Source organism: Neophocaena asiaeorientalis, unplaced genomic scaffold, assembly GCF_003031525.2.
Source record: "Neophocaena asiaeorientalis asiaeorientalis breed wild unplaced genomic scaffold, Neophocaena_asiaeorientalis_V1.1 scaffold116, whole genome shotgun sequence".
Lineage (NCBI taxonomy): Eukaryota > Metazoa > Chordata > Mammalia > Artiodactyla > Phocoenidae > Neophocaena > Neophocaena asiaeorientalis.
In genome coordinates this window covers 8,757,814-8,777,318 of record NW_020174561.1, presented here as the reverse complement: position 1 = coordinate 8,777,318, position 19,505 = coordinate 8,757,814, and the positions used below count along the sequence as shown (strand labels likewise).

Here is a 19,505-nt window from a genome sequence, read left to right as displayed (position 1 = left end):
ATCAACAGTGCCCCCCTTTCACTCTCAAAAATGTTTTGGTTTGCACCTGAGATGCTAACACTGTCTTTACACCATGAAGGTTAATCAGAATCATCAAGGAATTAGATCAGTACTTCTCAACTGTCATTACTGGACATCAAAATTATAGATTTGTAAATGTGCTACAGATTTACATATTTTTTTAAAGTTGTATGAAGTTAAGCTAAAAGGGAATATAGATGTTTGAGGAAGATAAAAACCAGGTGAGCAACTAGACTGAAGAGACAACAAAGACAAGAGAAATAAAGAAGTCATGGAAATGAAGAATTACAATACTGGATGTGTCAACATATTTGTAGAAAAATAACTCACTTACTCATAAGATATTTTAAAAGACTGTTTGTAAAAGCAAGGTACTCCCCTAACACTTGATATTAGCCCTTCCCAGGAAGCAAGTACAGTGAATAAGAATTCATTTCCCACTCCCCAAAGGGACATTTTAGCTAGGTTGATTATTTTGGCCCCTGTATGGTTTCCAGTGACCCACCCCTCAGAAAGAGTATCAGTCTCAAACCAGTACTTGGTTTGCTTCTCATCTACCTCCTGATTTTAAAATAACCACAGGGATATGTCACTTTTTACTCTTGATGTTGCCAATCTTAATATTTTCTTCATTCTTGCTGAATTATCTAATTCTTACAATGCTTTTGCTATTTAAATTCAAAGTTGTAGGTACACATGGTGATGATGTGGAGCAACTAGAACTCTCATTTACTGCTGGTGGGAGTATAAATTAGTATAATCACTTTATAAAATTCGATGTATCTACTATAATTGAACATACATTACCCTTTAACTCAGTGAATCTTCTCCTAGATATAAACCCAGCAGAAACGTGTCCATATCTGCACCAAAAGACGTATTCAGAAATGTTCATAGCAGCATTATTCATAGCAGCCCTTAATAGCAAACAACCCAAATATCCATCAACGTTAGAATGGATAAATAAATTGTGGTTTAGTCATATAATGAAACACTATACAGCAGTGAAATGAGATGAAATGAAAATGAAAAAAACTACTACTCCTCTATATAACAAAGATGTACTATTCACAGTCATGTTTAATGAAATGAACTGGACTCAAAAAAAGTTTTATGTATGATTCTTTTTATGTAAAATTTGAAACAGGCAAGTCTAATGCATCATGCTAAAGTTCAGTTACTTTGGGAAGGAAATGAAGTTGGTGAGAGACATGGCAAGAGAGACTTCTGAGGTCTGGTAGTGTTCTATTTCTTGATCTGTGTGGAGGTTATAGGGTATGTTTTCCTTGTGACAGCTCATTGAGCTGCATATTTATGATTTGGTATATATATATATATATATTGCTGTGTATATATTAAGCTGTGTATATATTATACTTTGTAACAAGAATATTCATTAAATTATGCATTTTTTCACAATAAGTCTAATTAACATCCATCATCACACATAGTTACACATTTTTTTCTTGTGATGAGAGCTTTTAAGATCTACTCTCTTAGCAACTTTCAAATATACATTATTATTGACTATAGTCACCATGCTGTACATTACATCTCCAGAACTTATTTATTTATTACTGCAAGTTTGTACCTTTTGCCCCCCTTTACCCATTTCATCCACTCCCCACCCTCTTCGGCAACCACCAATCTTTTCTCTGTATCTACAAGTTCTATTTCTTCTTTTTAGATTGCACACATAAGTGAGATCATACAGTATTTGCCTTTCTCTAACTTATTTTAATTAACATAATGTCCTCAAGGTTCATCCATGTTTTGCCAATGGCAGGATTTTCTTCTTTTTATGGTTGAATAATATTCCACTGAATATATTTGCCACAGCTTTTTAATCCATTCATCTGTTGATGGGCACTTAGATTGTTTCCATGTCATGGCTATTGTAAATAATGCTGCAGTGAACATGGGGGTGCTGATATCTTTTTGATTTAGTGTTTTTGTTTCCTTCAGATAAATAACCCGAAATGGAACTGCTGGATCATGTAGTAGTTCTACATTAAAAGATCCTTTGGCTGTTGTGTGGAGAAAGCAATTTCTGGGAGAAGAGTGGATGCAGAATCAAACATGGAGCCTGTTGAGATGGTTCAGTTAAGACATGAACTTAGACCAGGGAAGGGAAGTGAAAATGGAAGAAAGTGAAAGTACTGGTTTTGAAGATTGAACTAACAGACTTGATGGGAAAGGAAGCAGTGAAGAAAATGAAGAAAATAAAGCTGACTCATAATTTTTGAGTTTGACCAACTGTGTGATGAGAATGACCAGAGGGTTGGATATGGGGGTGGACATCAACATCTGGTTTTTTGGAAATATTAAGTGTGAAATGTCAAAGTTGTCAGAAGGATATATGAATTTGAAGCTTGGAAACAGCAACAGCTAGAGCTATAAATTTAGAAATCATCTCTATTTATAGCCATTAAATTGGAATGCTTCATAACTTGATTCTCAACCCTGCTTTTTTCAAAATTTTATCAGTGACTCTGGAAAAAGGTATAAGCAAAATCATGGTTTAACAGTAATTTAAGACACTGAAAACAGTCAAAAATAAGAAAATAACTCAAAGCATGACACTATTTAATAGGAATAATATAGTCATCCTCTTAGATTCAAATCATTAATTACTTCATACTAGCAGTGTGACCTAACCAAAATACAAATGAGTATGAAAGACTTAGAGATTTCAATATCCAAAAGGATTAATTTGAATCAGCACTAAGAGAGAGTAGCCAAAAACATCAAAACAGTCTAGTGGCCAATATGAAGAAGGTAATATAGTATTCTTGCTCTACCCTGCACTGCTCAGACCCCAGACCAAGTGTTATACTTTAAGTGTGGTTTTTGAGATACGGAGCAGGTCCAGAGAATAAGAAAATTATAGGAAGCATTTGGTAACAGTGACACGTGAAGAACAACTGAAGGAAATAAATCTGTTTAGCTAGAAAAGAGATTCAGCAGGGACAGGGGTTGGTGTTCAGAAACTACTTTCAAATACTTCAAGAGCTGACATTTCACACTTTTTTTAATCTGTAGAAGTCAGAAGATGATAGAGAGATAAAGAAAAAGAAAGAAAGAGATAGGAAGAAGGAAGAGGAAGGAAGGAAGGGAGGGAGAGAGGGAGAATTTTAGGTAGATAGATGACCCTGGCACATATGATGAAGAATGTTATAACAACCATATTTGGGTTGCTTTATAAATTCCCCATTGCTAACTATTCCAACAGAGCCTGTATGCCACTTATGAAGATTCATTGATGGGTGATCATTAGTCTAGAACCTCTAAAGTTCTTCCCAACCCTGAGATATTGTTAGTAAGACTATGACTGGGGAAAATAACACTTTGAAAAGGAAGAGAGCAAGAAAGAGAGAGGAAGGAGAGGAAGAAAGGGGAGAAAAAGGAAAACAGTTCTGTCATGGAAGCTCTTTCTCTGGCAGGAAAAAACAAACCAACAAGAAAACACTGAAGAAACTTAGGGGAAAATAAGATCCATGGCAGGAATGTAGACTTCTAAAGTAGGTTTTAATAGTCCAAAACATCTCCCTACACCTAAAAGAAATTTAACTGCATTTTAATCTCCTCCTAAAGGACAGTCCAACTCTTATAGATTATCAGCATCCTATAGCTAAAAATAACTTAAGCCTAAACAGTTTTTATTTGTCACCTCTTGCTTCTTCTATTATGCTATCTTTTTAATAAAAAAGACTTGCAATACATACATGGTGAAATTGGATAGGCTTTTCCAAGACAGTAAAATAATAACTCTATTTTTCGGCTCAAACATTTAGCTATTTGTGCTCTACTCCTTCAGAAAATACTTTGCTTTCATAGTAAGAGTCTTCAGAACCAAGTAATTTGAGTAGCATGCCCTTTACAGCAACATTCTGCAAATTCTACTATTTCCAAATAAAGTAGTGTGCAGTTTTTCAGGACCACAGTGTTTTACTATCTAAGTTTATTTTCAGTGACTTGTTTATCCAAGAGCTTCCAATGACCATAATATTATTTAAAAAGGAAAAAAAGTGTATTTGTTAGTAAAATGTGTAATTATATGAATATATATAGACTGATAATAAGTGGGAAGCAAGATTTTTATATTCACTTACTATTATTAAGGGGAAAATAGTCACTCTACCTATCTGGTAAATAATTGTTATCATATCCCAAAAGTGAGATGGTGACATAAATACAGATGTTATAGGAAACTGTGTATATTTCAATGAAGTTTGTTGTTTCTCTTGAGGTTAGCATGATGAGAATGTTCTGAATGCTTCAAAGAATTCCTATTTTTTTTTAAGAAAATGCAAACATTTACTAAAGTTGCTTTTGAAATAATACATTTATTCATTTAGTAATTATTTAACTAGAGAAGAATTACCTTATTCAGACATACAAGAATGTCAATAGTCCTACTGGTAATGAATTTAATAAAGTAACTTTAAAATCTATATTTGGATCCAATCCTCTCCCTATTCTAACAAGGAACCTGGAAGTTAATAAGCAGTTGGCAGGCAGTGAGGGTCTAACTAGGCTTCAGTGGCCCAGAAAGAATGGATACAGACACCTGAACTGACTAATTTATTTCATGTCTTTATGTAGTGTAGAAATGTGCCTTACAGTTTCATGTAACCACGGAACAAAAATAGACATTCTTTTAGTAAACTCTCTGGAAACAAAATTCTTCCCAGATATTTATTGATAGGAAAATATAATCTAAAAATTCTTCTGCCCAGCCCCTTGGCAGTCGCCCAGTCTTCCATCTGCTCCATGCAATTGGATTCCCTTTGCTTTTTTGCTTTTTTTTTTCCCCGTTCCAGAGCACAGGCTCCGGACGCGCAGGCTCAGCGGCCATGGCTCACGGGCCCAGCCGCTCCGCGTCATGTGGGATCTTCCCGGACTGGGGCACGAACCCGTGTCCCCTGCATCGGCAGGCGGACTCTCAACCACTGAGCCACCAGGGAAGCCCTCTCTTTGCTCTTGACTCCCAGATGACTCTCGCAAGAATTAAAGTTCACCTGACACCAAAGCAGTAATTTACAAGAACCAGGTAGAAGGCATTCTGTGTTTTTGTCTTTATTCTTCTATTGGAAATATGCAATAAGACTAAAATTTATTAAAAACAAAAACTAACAAACAAAACAAGCAGACAAAAAACTTCCCATACTTTTTTCTTTTGACTAATGTAAATTAACTGTGTCATTTTTAAAAGTTGGCATTTACTCTAAATGAAAAGTAGAATAACATTTGCAAAAACAAGAATTACTAGAGAAAAGAAAGGCTTCAAATTGAACTAAAATATTTTTTTGTCCAAAATAAAACCCCAAATTAAGAAAACAACCTCTTGATCTTTTGTTCTGATAACTAGTAATCTTATTGTGCACATTTCAGTTGGTATTTGAAAAACATTTAACTATGCAGCTTTGCAGAAATATGTTCCCATTCGAATGTAGAGGAAGTTGTACTTAATAAGAGTTTAATTTGAAAGTTAGTGCTCACCAACACTTAGTGCCTACTTCATGTTCTGGAAAGATAAAATACCAAAGTCCTGGGGAGATGTCTTATTTATACATACAGTATTCCAGAAGTCAATGGGATGCTCAAAAGATTAAACAGGAACATCCTTTATTTATGGAAGACAGGATAAAAAAAATCCAAAATTAATTGTCATGCATTGTTTTGAATGAGAATAGAATGACAATCCTATCAGTTCTAGTCATGAATATAGACTTTGCAGGAGTGTACCTTCTTCCTCATCTATTTCTAATAGCTAAGTATTCCCAAACAAAAGTTAATTCTGGAAATTCTTGTGTATGAAAAGAGGTTATGGCCAGAGGTGGTGCTATTTGAAACAGCCAGAAGATTAAGCTGGCACCAATTACAAACTAGCTACTGTGCGTTAATACTAAACTCAGAATTTGCTGGTTCACTCAGAATTTGCTGGTAAAGGTTAATTTTACCCAAAATGTGAACAGAGACAAGTGATAGGTAAGAAAAAAAATGAAAAAGCTTTTATTAAATACCATACAACTCTCTGGCACCAGTCCACAAAAGTTAATTATTGAATAACTTTAATAACAGACATTTTTTATCTGTTCCCTTAAACTTTTTTGTGGGGGCCCTGGGGAGGGGATAATTGGAGGGTAGCGGTGAAGGGGGGAGAAGATGAAAAGATACATGAATGAAGATGGAGTACGGGACAGGAAGTTATGGAAGGAAGTTTATGCAAAGCCCACTATCCACAAAGAGAATGACTCATGCAAGATACTGCAGGTCTTTCCAAATTTCTCAGGCTTTGCCTTGCTGCCAGCAAACAAGTCTGGGAAGGGATGCTTAAAGAACTTGGTAAGCAACCATCTAGCTGTTCCACCAACAAATCCATGAACTTCTCAGTTAAGGTCACCTAAAGCTTGCAAAAGCTATTCAGGTACTGAAGAGTGTCAAAAATTACTAAGTTTTACAGCCTTAAGATGGAATCAAGAAGTCCCCAAATCTCATTTTTCCAGCTATAATCATTCAAACAGCCCTGGCCTTTGTAAGGAAAATGTAGGAGGCTGCAAGGTAGATAGGGCCTGGCAGTTGTTTCTTTTTGGTCTCTTAATGAGGTATATGTACATCCCTCAAATAATACCAGCGTTATATTGAAAATCTGCAATTTAACTGATGATAATAAGTTCTGAAATTTTTACAGGACAAACAAGTATCCTTAAGGTTAATTTTAAAAATCCCTGGAGTTTCTGACAAATTGGTATTACAATTCTGAGCTTTAAACATGGGTTTGTAAATAGACAGCTGGAGCTTAATTATTCCCATTCACATGAAGAACTGTTTCAGCAGTATCTTATCCAATGTTCTCACCCCAGGAAAGGAGGGAAAAGGTGATTTTGGCCTCCAGGGGACATTTGGCAATGTCTGGAAATATTTTTGGTTTTCACGACTGGTGAGTACTACTGGCCTCTAGAGGGTAAAGGCCAGGGATGCTGCTAAACGTCCTGCAATGCACAGGACAGTCCCCACAACACAGAATCGTCTGGTCCAAAATATGAATAGTGTTGAAGCTGAGAAACCCTGCCTAATCCAAATGCTTTAAATATGATCAAACCATAATAGTGAAATCAAGAAGTCATTATTTTCATTAATAACCAGTTTTCACAAAGGTCGTTTGAATAGAACCTGCCTAAAGTTGTATGTAAGCATACAGAGGGAATATATATATATACATATGTGATCTGGAAAAAATTTAAAAACTGAAGAGAAAAATAGATATTTTTATTCATAAAAGTATTCACATACAATTTTCAAGGAACCAGAAATACAACCTTCTTTCTTAGACACTATGCTGAGAAAGGTGAGGAACAAAATGGTTATAAACTATCCTACTCAAAAATACTAATACATTATCAAGTTGTTATTCTTCAAATATATTAATAACCATTGGAAAATCAGCCCTCTTGTACCAGTGCAGAAAATAAATGCACCGGTATGGGATTTGTTATGAAATTTTTTAGTTCCTTGGGTTATAGGGCAATTTTAAAAAATTAAAGAGAGCTTACTGGAGAGTTATTCTGTGGTATGGAAGATCCTAGAGAGTGCTCAGCCATTTAGCTCCCGCCCACCTCCTCTCTTCCCCCTTTTCCGGTAGATCTCCCACTTAGAGGAAGCAGGATACTACTTGCTGTGGTAATCACTCTGGTTTAAACTCCTTGAGGACAATAGTAGCTAAGATTTTCTAAGCATTTACTAATAAGATAAGCAAAATCATTGTTACAGCTCATCTCAAAAAATTTTATGTATTAGAATGGTGAGGTGGACAAGAATTTCATCAAAATAAGAACCTTCACTGCAGCACTATTTACAATAGCCAAGATAAGGAAGCAACCTAAATGTCCATTGATAGTTGTATAGATAAAGAAGATGTGGTATATATATACAATGGAATATTACTTCACCATAAAAAAGAATGAAATAATGCCATTTGCAGCAACATGGATGGACCTAGAGATTAATACTAAGTGAAGTAAGCCAGACAAAGACAAATATCGTATGATATCACTTACATGTGGAATCTGAAAAAAAAAGATATAAATGAACTTAAATAAATACAAAACAGAAATAGACCCACAGACATACAAAACAAACTTATGGTTACCAAAGGAGAAGGGGTGGGGGAGAGAGAAATTTGTAAACAAATGGACAAATGAATTGTTCTCTTTTAAGCTCCACATTAAATACAACAAATCTAGATGGGTCTGGATGAGTTTCTTTTAACTTAGGTTTTAGAGACACTTTTCCATCGATACCTACCATTTTACAAATGAATCTATAAGCTATCTCATTAAAACCAAGTTAATTTTACCTTCCTTTTGGCCTCCTCTCCCTGCCACCTGAAAAAATGAGTCAATTATTTGTGATAACTATTGCAAATGTCTTACTAATCCCACTAGAAATGTAAATGCGGCAAGAGGACAGAGAAGGATAAGGAAAGAAGCCCTAATGCCAGATTTTCAGCCACTGCTTAAGCCCACTCTAGCACTATGGGAATGACTTTCTTCTTTGGATGAAACATCTGGAAATCTTAAACTTCAAACTTGAATTTTAAGTTTGAGGAAAATAAGTTTGTACAAAATGTTATTTAGCCGTAAACTCTCTCTTCTTTTCCATCTCCTGGTAATTGATATAACGGATTTCCTTAAGGATTAATGTTTTCTATTCACTTTGATAAACAGTTGTTGGGCAACAACTCTAGAAAAGTCCCAACTCTCAGAGTCAAGTGTGCGTTGGTGAATAGAGGAAGTAGAGAAATATAGAAAAAGCAATAAGCAGAATGTCTAAGTCATCACTTTGGAATTAATTGAACATAGATAAAATTGGGAAAGAAAATAAGAAATAAGGGAATGGGCAAACAGAACCACTTCTGGGAGAGAAGGGGCAAAGTTTGCATAACATTCAACTATGTTAACACTCTACAGTGTTACAACACTGCCATCCATACGCAGTAGTAGCAGTACGTAAACTTTTTATTTAATTATTAGACTATTGAGTTTCGGCTCCAAAGTATTTTTCCAATTCGGATCCTGCTGTTTTTTTGTATATTTTCAAAAATAGTCTTTTTCTTTCAGAAGAAGTAATTCTTCAAATCTAGTTCACACAAGGGGATTTGGTATGTTCATTGAGTTCCTGTATTCAGCAATACCTACGGGGTGCCTACTCTGCCTTAGGCTCTGAGCAAGCTGCAGGCACCCCCTCAAGTCTAGGACTCATTATTTTGCTCTCAGCAAATTTTCACTAGGTGCTTTTCCTCCCCCATGTGTAAGTCCACCAGACCTTAAACCCTTTATGAACATGCAAGCTCCTCCCTTCTGAAAGCGTTTGTGTGAGTAGTTCACAGGCTGGTTCACCTACTGCAGTGTGGCTTTATGATAGGGGTTTGTTTACATGGTTCCTACAAGGTAGTTGCAGATGTGACTGCATCTTAGAGATACCTGAAATCTTTCAACAGGATCTGATCCAAAGGAAAAGTAAGTTATAATTTAGAGAGAGAGTGGAAAAAAAAAAAAATCAGACCTCCCCTTATGGTCTGAAGATGCAAACCCATAGGGGTTAGGAGGCTCACGTACCAAGTTTCATATTCTCATGGTGCCTCCAGCTGACTCACATACTCTGGGTACTGGGATAGCTGAAGAGCTGATGCGCTTGCGGGGTCTCCTGGCACTTGCAAGGTTGCCTGGCATTCAGGTGTGTTATGGCTTCTTATCTCACAGTGCAGCAGTAACAACGTTGATTGGAAGCATACTGTGTGTAGGGACCACGTAAGAGGTTACTTGAATTAATTCATTTAATTCTCACGGGACAACACTGTGAAGCAGGCACCACTGCTCCCATTTTACAAGGAGGCAGCTCCTTATAAGGAGGCTTCCAAGAGGCTCGGTACCTCGCTCCGGAGCACACAGGGTAAACGGTAGAGCCTACAGATGAAGACAGGCCTTCATCTTCGATACCTCCACGCTCTTAACCACCAAGCTGCCTCGCTTCAGTGTGTCCGTTATCCCTGGGTCAACCTGCCGGCTCTTACGCATCCAGTTCTAGGTGTCGTGCTATGTGACCCAAGAAGCCTTCCTGCCCCTTGAGGGCCGAATTCGGGTCCTCATCCCCGAGACACGCTTCGCCCACCTGGGCAGGGCCGGGATCTGCCTGGTTGGACATCCCCCTGATCCCTCTCCTGGCCTGGGCCGGACTGGAACCCGACCAGGGACGGGCGGCGGGGTGCGCGGGGAGGGAGCCATCTCGCGGACTGCGTTCGGCCCCCGCCCCCTGGCCGGGCCGAGGGGCGGGGCTCGGGCCGCGCGGGCCCGGGAGCAGAAGCCGGCCTCGGGAAGCTACCGCCGTCCGGGCCGCTCTGGGAGAGGCGAGGCGAAGCGAGGCGGGGCTGGGCCGACCGCCACGGGAAGGGGAAGCCGCGCGGGCCGGGAGCCGCGCTGCGCCAGCCGGGCTGCAGCTGCCGCACACCAAGCGCTGAGATGGGGCTGGAGACCGAGAAGGCGGATGTACAGCTCTTCATGGACGAGGACTCCTACAGCCGCCACAGCAGCATAGATTACGCCGACCCCGAGAAGTTCGTGGATCCGGGCAGCGACCGAGATCCCCACCGGCTCAACTCGCATCTCAAGGTGAAGCCTGGGGCGGGCCCTACCCTGGACCTGAGGCTGACCCAAGCCCCCGCCAAGGCCTGGGAGTGGGGGTGCCCCCTCTAACTTGCTCCGACCCCAACTCCCACCCTCGCCACTGAGTCAGCGCCGCAGGGTACGGGATCCGGATTCCCTCTGTGGGGCCGCCTGAGTAGCCAGGAATTCTTAGCCAAATTCCTGTCCGCCCACCATGACCCTAAGAGAAGGTGGGGCACCGCAGCCAAGTCTTTCTTTCTTGCTTCTCCCACCCCGAGCTCTCCCGTATCCTGGAGAGGCAGGTTGGGCGACAGTTCAGGATCCCTGAGTCTTGTCTCCGCAGGTGGGATTCGAGGATGTGATTGCAGAGCCCGTGTCTACACACTCTTTTGACAAAGTGTGGATCTGCAGCCACGCTCTCTTTGAAATCAGCAAATACGTGATCTACAAGTTCCTGACGGTGTTCCTGGCCATCCCCTTGGCTTTCGCTGCGGGAATTCTCTTTGCCATCCTCAGCTGTCTGCACATCTGGTGAGAAGGGGCACACTGGGGTGGGCCGGCTTTCTGAAACGTAGGAATGTTCTTTGCCCCCTGCCCACTGCCCTCCCCTTCTCCCAGGCCGGCTTGCAGGCGAAAGAAGGCGCACCATCTCTGAACGCAGTAGCAAAACTGGGAGGCGTTGAAGGGTAGTGTGCTTTCTTTAGAATTGCAGGTTGGGTTAGGAGTTTAAACAGAAGAAGGAAGGTCCCTCTGTCCACGGGTGTGATCTTCCTTCGAATGCTAAAGCCCAGCTGACTGTGGAGGTGGAGATCTGGAAGCCATGCTTCCAGCCACAGGCTTTTCTCTCATAGGGCCCTGTTTTGACTTGTGCCCATGGTTCGGGGCAGGGCTCTTATTTCTTTCATCACCTTTTATTCAGTCACCACCTGTGCTTGGGGTAAAACAAAAGAGATCTCTGAGCAGAATGCCAGTGACAGTATCATTGCAGAGGGATGTCAGACCTGGTTAAGCAGTGCTATGGAGAGGCAGCTCCAATCCTGTCACTGGCAAATGGCAAGGATGAGAACAGAGGAGAGGCAAGATGTGTGCAGTTAAGGTGAAGGGGCCCCCAGCACAAACGAATGAAACTCAAACTGCAGAATAATGAAATGAGAAGGCTTCCAAGTTACTTTCTCACCTATGAGGCACCAACAGGAGTGGCATCTAGTAAAAGGGGAAATAAATATAGAAACCTATTGGACATTTTGGGACATTTTGAGTAACTTTATTCACACACAAAATGCATCATAAAGCTATAGAGAACATTTCTAAGCATTAAAAAATTTAAAAGGAGATGTCATATTTTACCAAGAAGTTTTGTTATTGTTGTTTTTTAAAATGTCCACTTTATTCTGAGAGGAAGAACATTCAGATTATCCCCTGTATGGCAACAATTGCCAAGCTTGTCTTTTAGGGCAGTCCTGCAGAAATGTATAACCCCAGATGTCTCCATGTCTTTCATAATCACTTTATATGGTATTGCCACACCCTAATACATGTTGTGTTCATTGTTAGAAGTTATGAAATTGTTCTCCATTCCCCTTTACCATCTGAATCAATGTCTTTAGTCGGTTAGCTAGCTAGTTAGTTCAACCAAGAAAATTTATTGAGTGCTTAGTTTGTGCTGGGCACTGGACCCAGAATGAATAAGATGCAAGATCTGCCTTCAGCTTACTCACAGCACATCAGGACAACTGACTAGATACAGAGGTGGCTGCTAAGGAAAACCCAGCTAGATCTGTGGAGGAGGGAAGCACAGGGAAGGCTTTTAAAAAGAAAAGGGTCTACAAAGGCTTTTAAAGGATAAATTGAAGTTCACCCAATAAGTAAAGGATAAACAACAAACATCAATTTAATTTGATCACTAAAAACTGTAAACAATTAAACTATATTGAAAGTGCCAAAAAACTGCCAGAGGAATGAAAATCTTTGCCTGTGTACATGAGCAGATCAACAAAGGATGTATATAGTTAAGCTTATATTTTGACATTAGCACATGAATTTTTTTTAAAGATGCCCAAGTCAGTGCATAAAATTTTGGATTCCTTATTGAATAAAACCAGTCATCTAAACTCTATGTCCATTTTCTCACTTTCCAAAATGTGAAAAACTGAGTGACCACATAACATATTGTGAAATGTTGGCTATGAAGCTATTTGGAAACATAGAGTGCCAGTCAACAAAGCTAGGCTTTCCTAAAGCACTTGTGGAATAACTGACAACAAAAAGGTTTCCATTTACTAAATGGCGGAGAGATATAAGTAAAACTACAATTAACCAAATGATGCTTCTCTCCACCTGGCTCTCCTGAGAATGGGAGATGTTTTCTGTGTAGTGCTTCCAGAGGTGAATCATCAAACCACTTCTTTTTCAGCCACAGAAAATGTATTATTTAACTATAGCTTATTTTTCAAATTACATTCATGTGGGACATTAATATTTAACTGTCATACATTTGTCATCAGGCAGCTGTGATTGCAAGTAGAGGAGTAACTTAAAACAAAAATGTTTAAAAGTTAGTTTATACCTTGATAAAATAGATTTATCATTAATGGATCACATTCTAGTGACACAATAAGACCAGATCAAGGAGAGGCCTTATAGAAGAGCAAACCCATTTGAGTAAACTTTTTTTCTTGGTGATCAAAGCTATGAAAATATGCAGTAATAAGTTCTTTGAACCACACTGCATGGTCACAATGGATCTGACTTTAGATTATTTAAACAAACAAACAACAAAAACAAAACACTCAGAACTCAGTCTGGTGATGCTGGATCCTAGGCCAGAAGTACAGGTCACTAGGGACCGGTGAATTGGTTTGAGTCCATACCATAAACTGAGGTATATGCCATTTGGCAACCACAGATTATTGGTCATAAGTGGATCATACCAAAGAAATGTGGCTTGGACCCCTCTACCTTTTATTTTTGCTGGGATGCAATTCAAATAAATGGTCCAACTGATGGAAATTCAGTAGTAGCAGTCTCATTTTCCAGAAGACTTTTTAATACAGCAAATTGCTGTGACAAGGCAGTCTTATGGCACTATAGTTAATACAAAGCTAAACAAAAGTCCCAGTTCTAATGGATTTATTATCCAATGGATAAATATATAATCTTGCTAATTATAAGATTTATTTAAGCAATATTTGGTTGGTCACATAGAGCCCCAACCAAGTTTTGGGTCACTCCAAATTGCCTGGAGTTTCAGAAAGGAAACTAACTGGGATGTTGAGAACACAATTTAAGTTTGTTGTCAGTGGATCACTGGATCCTCTGATCCAAAGTGAGAGAACAACAACTTGAAGAAAATAAAATTAAAATGAGTTCACCACATCCTATGAACTGAGTCCTCAAATGTGGGCAATTGAACTTTGCTGCACTTTTGTCCTGTGTTTAATTCCCTCTTAGGACATGGAGATCTAAAGAGTTAGGGGAAAGAAAATTTCTCAGCCTAAGAAAGAATGGAAAGTGCATTATATTCTGAGGGAAGTGAATTTGGCTAGGAAGCTTTCCAAACTAAACTTAAGTCAAATTGAGATTATTTTGTCATAATTGTTTCATTATATATTCTGACTTCAAAATAGTTCTATTTATTATTCATTATAATGACAGCATCATATGGACCTGTCAGGGATGCATAGTAAGTGTTAATCCTGATAGCTGGTCTATAAGATTTCCTATTCTTACTTTAATTTGTAGTGATTTGCCCAAGGCCACATATCAAGTGAGAAACATAATGGGGTAAGAAGTTAAAAGTTGCTATCATTCAGGTTTCTGTTCAACTATGTAATTCTGAAACACCTAGTAATTAATTTTCTTTAAAAAATTGCTTCAAGTCTTTAGCACTTGGAACAAAACACAAGATAAATATAATCTATGCAGGCAGTCAATATGAATAACTCAGTATTCTAAAAATATCTCAATCACTCAAATGCCTGATCTTCTCTTTACTTTGGGCTAAATACAACAGACCTTTATTTAAGCCACATTTTAATAGTAAACCAAGAAAATCAACCTGACTTCTTTGTGCCCACCCGAGTAATAATAAAAATTCTATTGAAGCCCTCCAACAATGCCTGAGAGTTCACAAACACTTTTGTGCCCAAAAAGCATTACTATGACAAAGAACATTATTCAGAGGACTACAGAAAAAATTAACCAGCCTGAGGAATATGAAAATATGTGGTTATCTTAAGAAAAGGCATAAAGAAAAAATAAATTTAGGATACTCTAGTTTTTCTTGTCTAAGAGTTCTGACATAATTGAAGGGCTCTTTTAACTGTACTACACAACCCTTTTCAGTGTGTGTAATTACTGTGGAAAATTAATAATATAAAGCATATGAGAATACTAAATTCACTTCAGCTCAAACATTTACTAAGGGTAAAGGATGTCCTAACTTAAAAAGCTTACATTCTAATAGGAAAGACAGAAATATAAGCGGTAAGCATCCATTATGATATCTTTTGGTAAATTTGAGGATTAAGAAGTTTGTTGCAGTATTTTAGACGCACAAAAAAGGGGTATCCAACCCAGCCTGGTCCAATGGGGAGGAAGTGGGATGAGACAACAGGAAAAGCTACCAGGAAGTAGGACCTCAGAGACATATGAAGATTTAGGCAGTTTAATGTTTAGGGGCAGAGATCAGGTAAATAAATTTACTATTTTGTTTATCTTTTGCTTTACTATTTTAGATTGCCTGCTACCAATAGAAAGAATATTGGTGTTTATCATGTACATTCTTGTTTATTTTTTTTAAGCAACATATTTTCTGTGCATCTTATCATGATGTGGGTCACTGTTCATTTGTTTCAAATGCTTAATCCGGCTTAGGTGAACTGGGCCATTGTTATATCTTTTCATGCATATGCAATAGTCAGTGGCCTTATTTGGTAACACTAATAATCTTTACCCATCTCTCTTCCTCCATTCCAGGATTATTATGCCTTTTGTAAAGACCTGCCTAATGCTCCTGCCTTCAGTGCAGACAATATGGAAGAGCGTGACAGATGTTGTCATTGCCCCATTGTGTAGGAGCGTAGGACGCAGCTTCTCTTCTGTCAGCCTGCAGCTGAGCCATGACTGAATACTTGGACCCCAGGTCCAGAGATTTGGATACTGTAATAATTCTTTGTTGTTATAATATAAAGGCACTACTGTTCTGTTAATTCCCCAAATGTTCAAATTAAGAAAGCTATTAAGATGGGCAACCACATGTAGAAATGTTTATTTTCAGATCTTTTCAAATAATGCTTTTCTATATTAAAAGCCAAGGATTTCATATCTAACTTTATAACCAGAATTACTCAATAGGTTGGCAACACTTAATTTTGAAGGCAGACAGTTCTTGCTTTAGTATGTAAGTATACATTTTGTAATGATGAATCTATAATGATCAAGGGACATTTCTCTCAAACACTACAATAGTTTTGTGTACAGCTGCTCATAAAAATATGGAATTTCTTATTTTTCTTTTACTTTGGAAGTAATACTTTTTAAATTACCTTTGCAGGTAAAGTCATGGGGATACTTAGAGATAAGATAATACAAAGATTCTAGAAATTACAGTAACAAAAGCATACAGTGATGATAGGGGCTCTCAAATATGATAAAACAAATGTGAAAATAGATTCATGAAAATATGTTCCTTTAAATAGGGCATAGTTAACCTACAGGCATATTTAACAAGATGTTTCAATTTACTGTATATTTTGTACTTATTGTAAATGTTTCTCTAATCAGATTGCTTTAAAGAACTCATTATGTTTGTTATATTGTTGAGCTAATATATAGGAGGAGTAAATGTGTGTTCCACAAGGAACTTCACTGGTGAGATTGCACTGTCTTGATTACATAAGCATATGCATCTTCTTTGGTAATAGAATGGAAAAGAGAGATATACAAGGCTTTTCTTTCTAACTTTTCCAAGCAAAATCCTGAAGTGTTTTATGGCTGATGTTTATCTGGCTGTGATCTTAATACAAACCCAACTGATATTTCATCTAGGAGATGCTTTCTGTCTTGTAATTAGAAATTAAACCTGTATTCTGCATTCCTATTAATGTTTCGCTTTACCTTCAAGTAATATTGCTGCTATTTAATAACATTTTAAAATAAAGGCTATTTCTGACACTTAAGTACAATTTCAGCTACAGTAATTCACGTAGTAATTTCAGGAGAGTTGTCAATTTACTGGGTCCATGCTACTGAGCTACGTATATATAAATTAAAAACTAACAGCTGCAAACTTTCAAGATGTTATCTAATATGAGTCTTGTTACACAGTATAAAATTATTCTTATTATTTTTGAACTGTAGAGTCCTATTTCAGTGTTATGAGTCACTGTTGTTTTAAAAATCTCTATTGCAAAATGATAGGCATGTACAAAAGATGTCTCTGATGTGAGTGGTTAACTATAATTTGCATATCTTAAAAGTGTATAAATGCTCAAATTTCAGAATTACTATTAGAACTCGGATTAACATTCCTTTGAATATCTTCATAGAGGACAGCTCCTCATTCAATGAAGATTAATTTTACTTTCCCAAATTCTAAGGCTGGTGAATATACAGGATGATTGTACTGGAATACTATTGGGGACCAAAGCAAATGAATGATCAGATTATGAAACTCATATCCTTTTGAAGGTAGCTACAAAAGAGATTTTTCAAAGTTGCCTTAGGCCATTCATCCTTAGAAAACACTCTCATGATCATTAACTTCAAGCATTACTACTCATTTGACTATATAGATGTTACTATATAGTTAGTTAAAAAGGTCAATAAGTTTCATGACTTTATGCCTTGTGTTTAAGATGTTTTTAAAAAATATTTGGATATGTTGATTGGGCAAATGTATTTGATTAATAAAATATCTATTTAAATAAATCATGAGCTTCTATCTTCTAGTTATTGGCAAGTTTTAAAGCCAAAATATATACACAGTCATATAACAAAACCCTATAACTTGCAAAACGTAGAATATATGATTTCCTTATTTCTGAATAACATTGATCATTTTCAAAATAACTTTTTATTGAGATTTGCCATTAACTATTTTATTTCAAAGATTGAAATTTTGTACCAAGTGAATCCAGGTTTCATGTGCAAATATGTTGGTTCTTTTATTTGGGGGTGGGGAAGAGGTGGGTGATGATGGGACTTTCCCAGTATCCATAATAAACTTTTTAAAAACTCATAAAATGTGTTTATTGCTTTTACTACATGTCAAACTCATCAATAAAGAACATTTTAAAACTAATTTTTCCTTATTTAAAAAACTCATAATATATAAAAATACATGAGTTATTGCTTATTCAGGAATGTATTTGTGAAAAATTACAAGATTGGTAATTTAACTTTTTTGTTTTCCCAGCATTTAAGAGGTTCCCTATAAACACTTCTATCACTTGATGAATATGATAGAATAGCATGTTCTTAAACCAACCATACTTCATATTCTTCATGAAATAAAGTATCTTGCTAATGCTAAATAAACTCATATTTCTGTTTTCAATTTTTTAAATAAGAAAATAAAACAATATAAATCATATGTTCTTAGATACCAGTACCATGAAGCCAGACCAGAGTCCAAAATTATTTTTGGAAAGTCAATATGTGAAAAGTAGTTGCTGATATTGGCATAGATTTTCTTGTTGTGAGTTAATCTGGAAAAATGACCAATCTCCAATAATAAAACATGCGTTTAGCTTTTTAAAGTGCTCTTTAAAGTTGCGAAGAACTTAAAAGTCCCTCTTTTCAATAGTTGTCTACATCCCATGAATTTATTTAAATGCCTTTCTTGGGAAGCTGTTGAAGTTTAGTGAAAAGAGCCCTGCCCTCCAGGTCAGGCATCTGGATTCCTGTCTCAGCACTGCCATTACTGAGGTGTGTCACCTCCTGCAAATGGTTTAATCTCAAGGTCTCAGTTTTCTTATCTTTAATGAGAGGATTAGACTCAAGGATCTCTTAGGAGCATCCCATCTCATTGTTTCCTGTGACTTCTGTAGAATGAAGACTTGGCTATGTATATGCATGTATATGCAATCCTGCTGTTCAGTCCAGGAATTTTTTTAAAGGCATTTTTTAAAATCATGAATTTTCTATCAATTAAAGAACTGGCATGCATAAACACAGGAATTAATGCATTCACTTTTCACAGTTCTGTTGATTATGAGACTGTATGCGGCTTTGATTCTTCATGACAGGGATTCCTAGATTTACAACAATTCTAAGTCTTTATTATTGTGACAGTTTCTCCCCAATAATATGTTACTCTGTATTTTAAATTAATTACAATTTATTTTATTTATAGATTTTTCTACCCAAATAACTGCTATACCACCATAATCACGGCCATCTTCATCTTTTGCCTGCCTAGTTGCCACAGCCTCTTAACTGGTCTCACTCCCAGCTTCAATATCATCTTTTCCAATCCATCTTCCCCTTCAAAAAAGAAGTGATCTCATGAAGACTCCATGTCATTCCCCTGCTTAAACTATCAATTATATGTCATTGCCCTTAGAATAAAATCCAAACTCTTGAGCAGTGTTCACAAGGCCTTCCCTATCAACCCACTGTTGTCTTCAGCAACTCTCTTCTGCAGCCCTCACTGAAGTGCCCAGCCCTCTCCTGTCCATGGCAGCATCACTCTTCCCCCCATAGCCTGTCTAACCCTTCCTGTTTCCAGAACTCCGCCACATTAAGTGCTTCTTCTATGTCTTCATATAAAATCTTGTACAAACCCCTATTATCACTTACCACATGGTAAAACTAACC

General features: G+C 37.5%; 1 protein-coding gene across 1 annotated transcript; it reads left to right on the top strand.

Annotated features, from left to right (window-relative positions):
- Window positions 1-10,048: 10,048 nt before the first annotated feature.
- On the top strand, window positions 10,049-17,920 carry CAV2 (caveolin 2). The gene is made up of 3 exons (XM_024757816.1): window positions 10,049-10,691; window positions 11,029-11,216; window positions 15,663-17,920. The coding sequence occupies exons 1-3, from the start codon at window positions 10,542-10,544 to the stop codon at window positions 15,811-15,813; spliced, it is 489 nt and encodes a 162-aa protein (XP_024613584.1). The 5' UTR covers window positions 10,049-10,541; the 3' UTR covers window positions 15,814-17,920.
- The last annotated feature ends 1,585 nt before the right edge of the window (window positions 17,921-19,505 follow it).

Excerpts from the sequence above, each read along its gene's own strand:
- CAV2 (XM_024757816.1), top strand. The coding sequence starts at position 10,542 with ATGGGGCTGGAGACCGAGAAGGCGGATGTACAGCTCTTCATGGACGAG. Across the intron at positions 10,692-11,028 it reads GGCTCAACTCGCATCTCAAG|GTGGGATTCGAGGATGTGAT; the intron begins GTGAAGCCTGGG and ends TTGTCTCCGCAG. Across the intron at positions 11,217-15,662 it reads CTCAGCTGTCTGCACATCTG|GATTATTATGCCTTTTGTAA; the intron begins GTGAGAAGGGGC and ends CCTCCATTCCAG.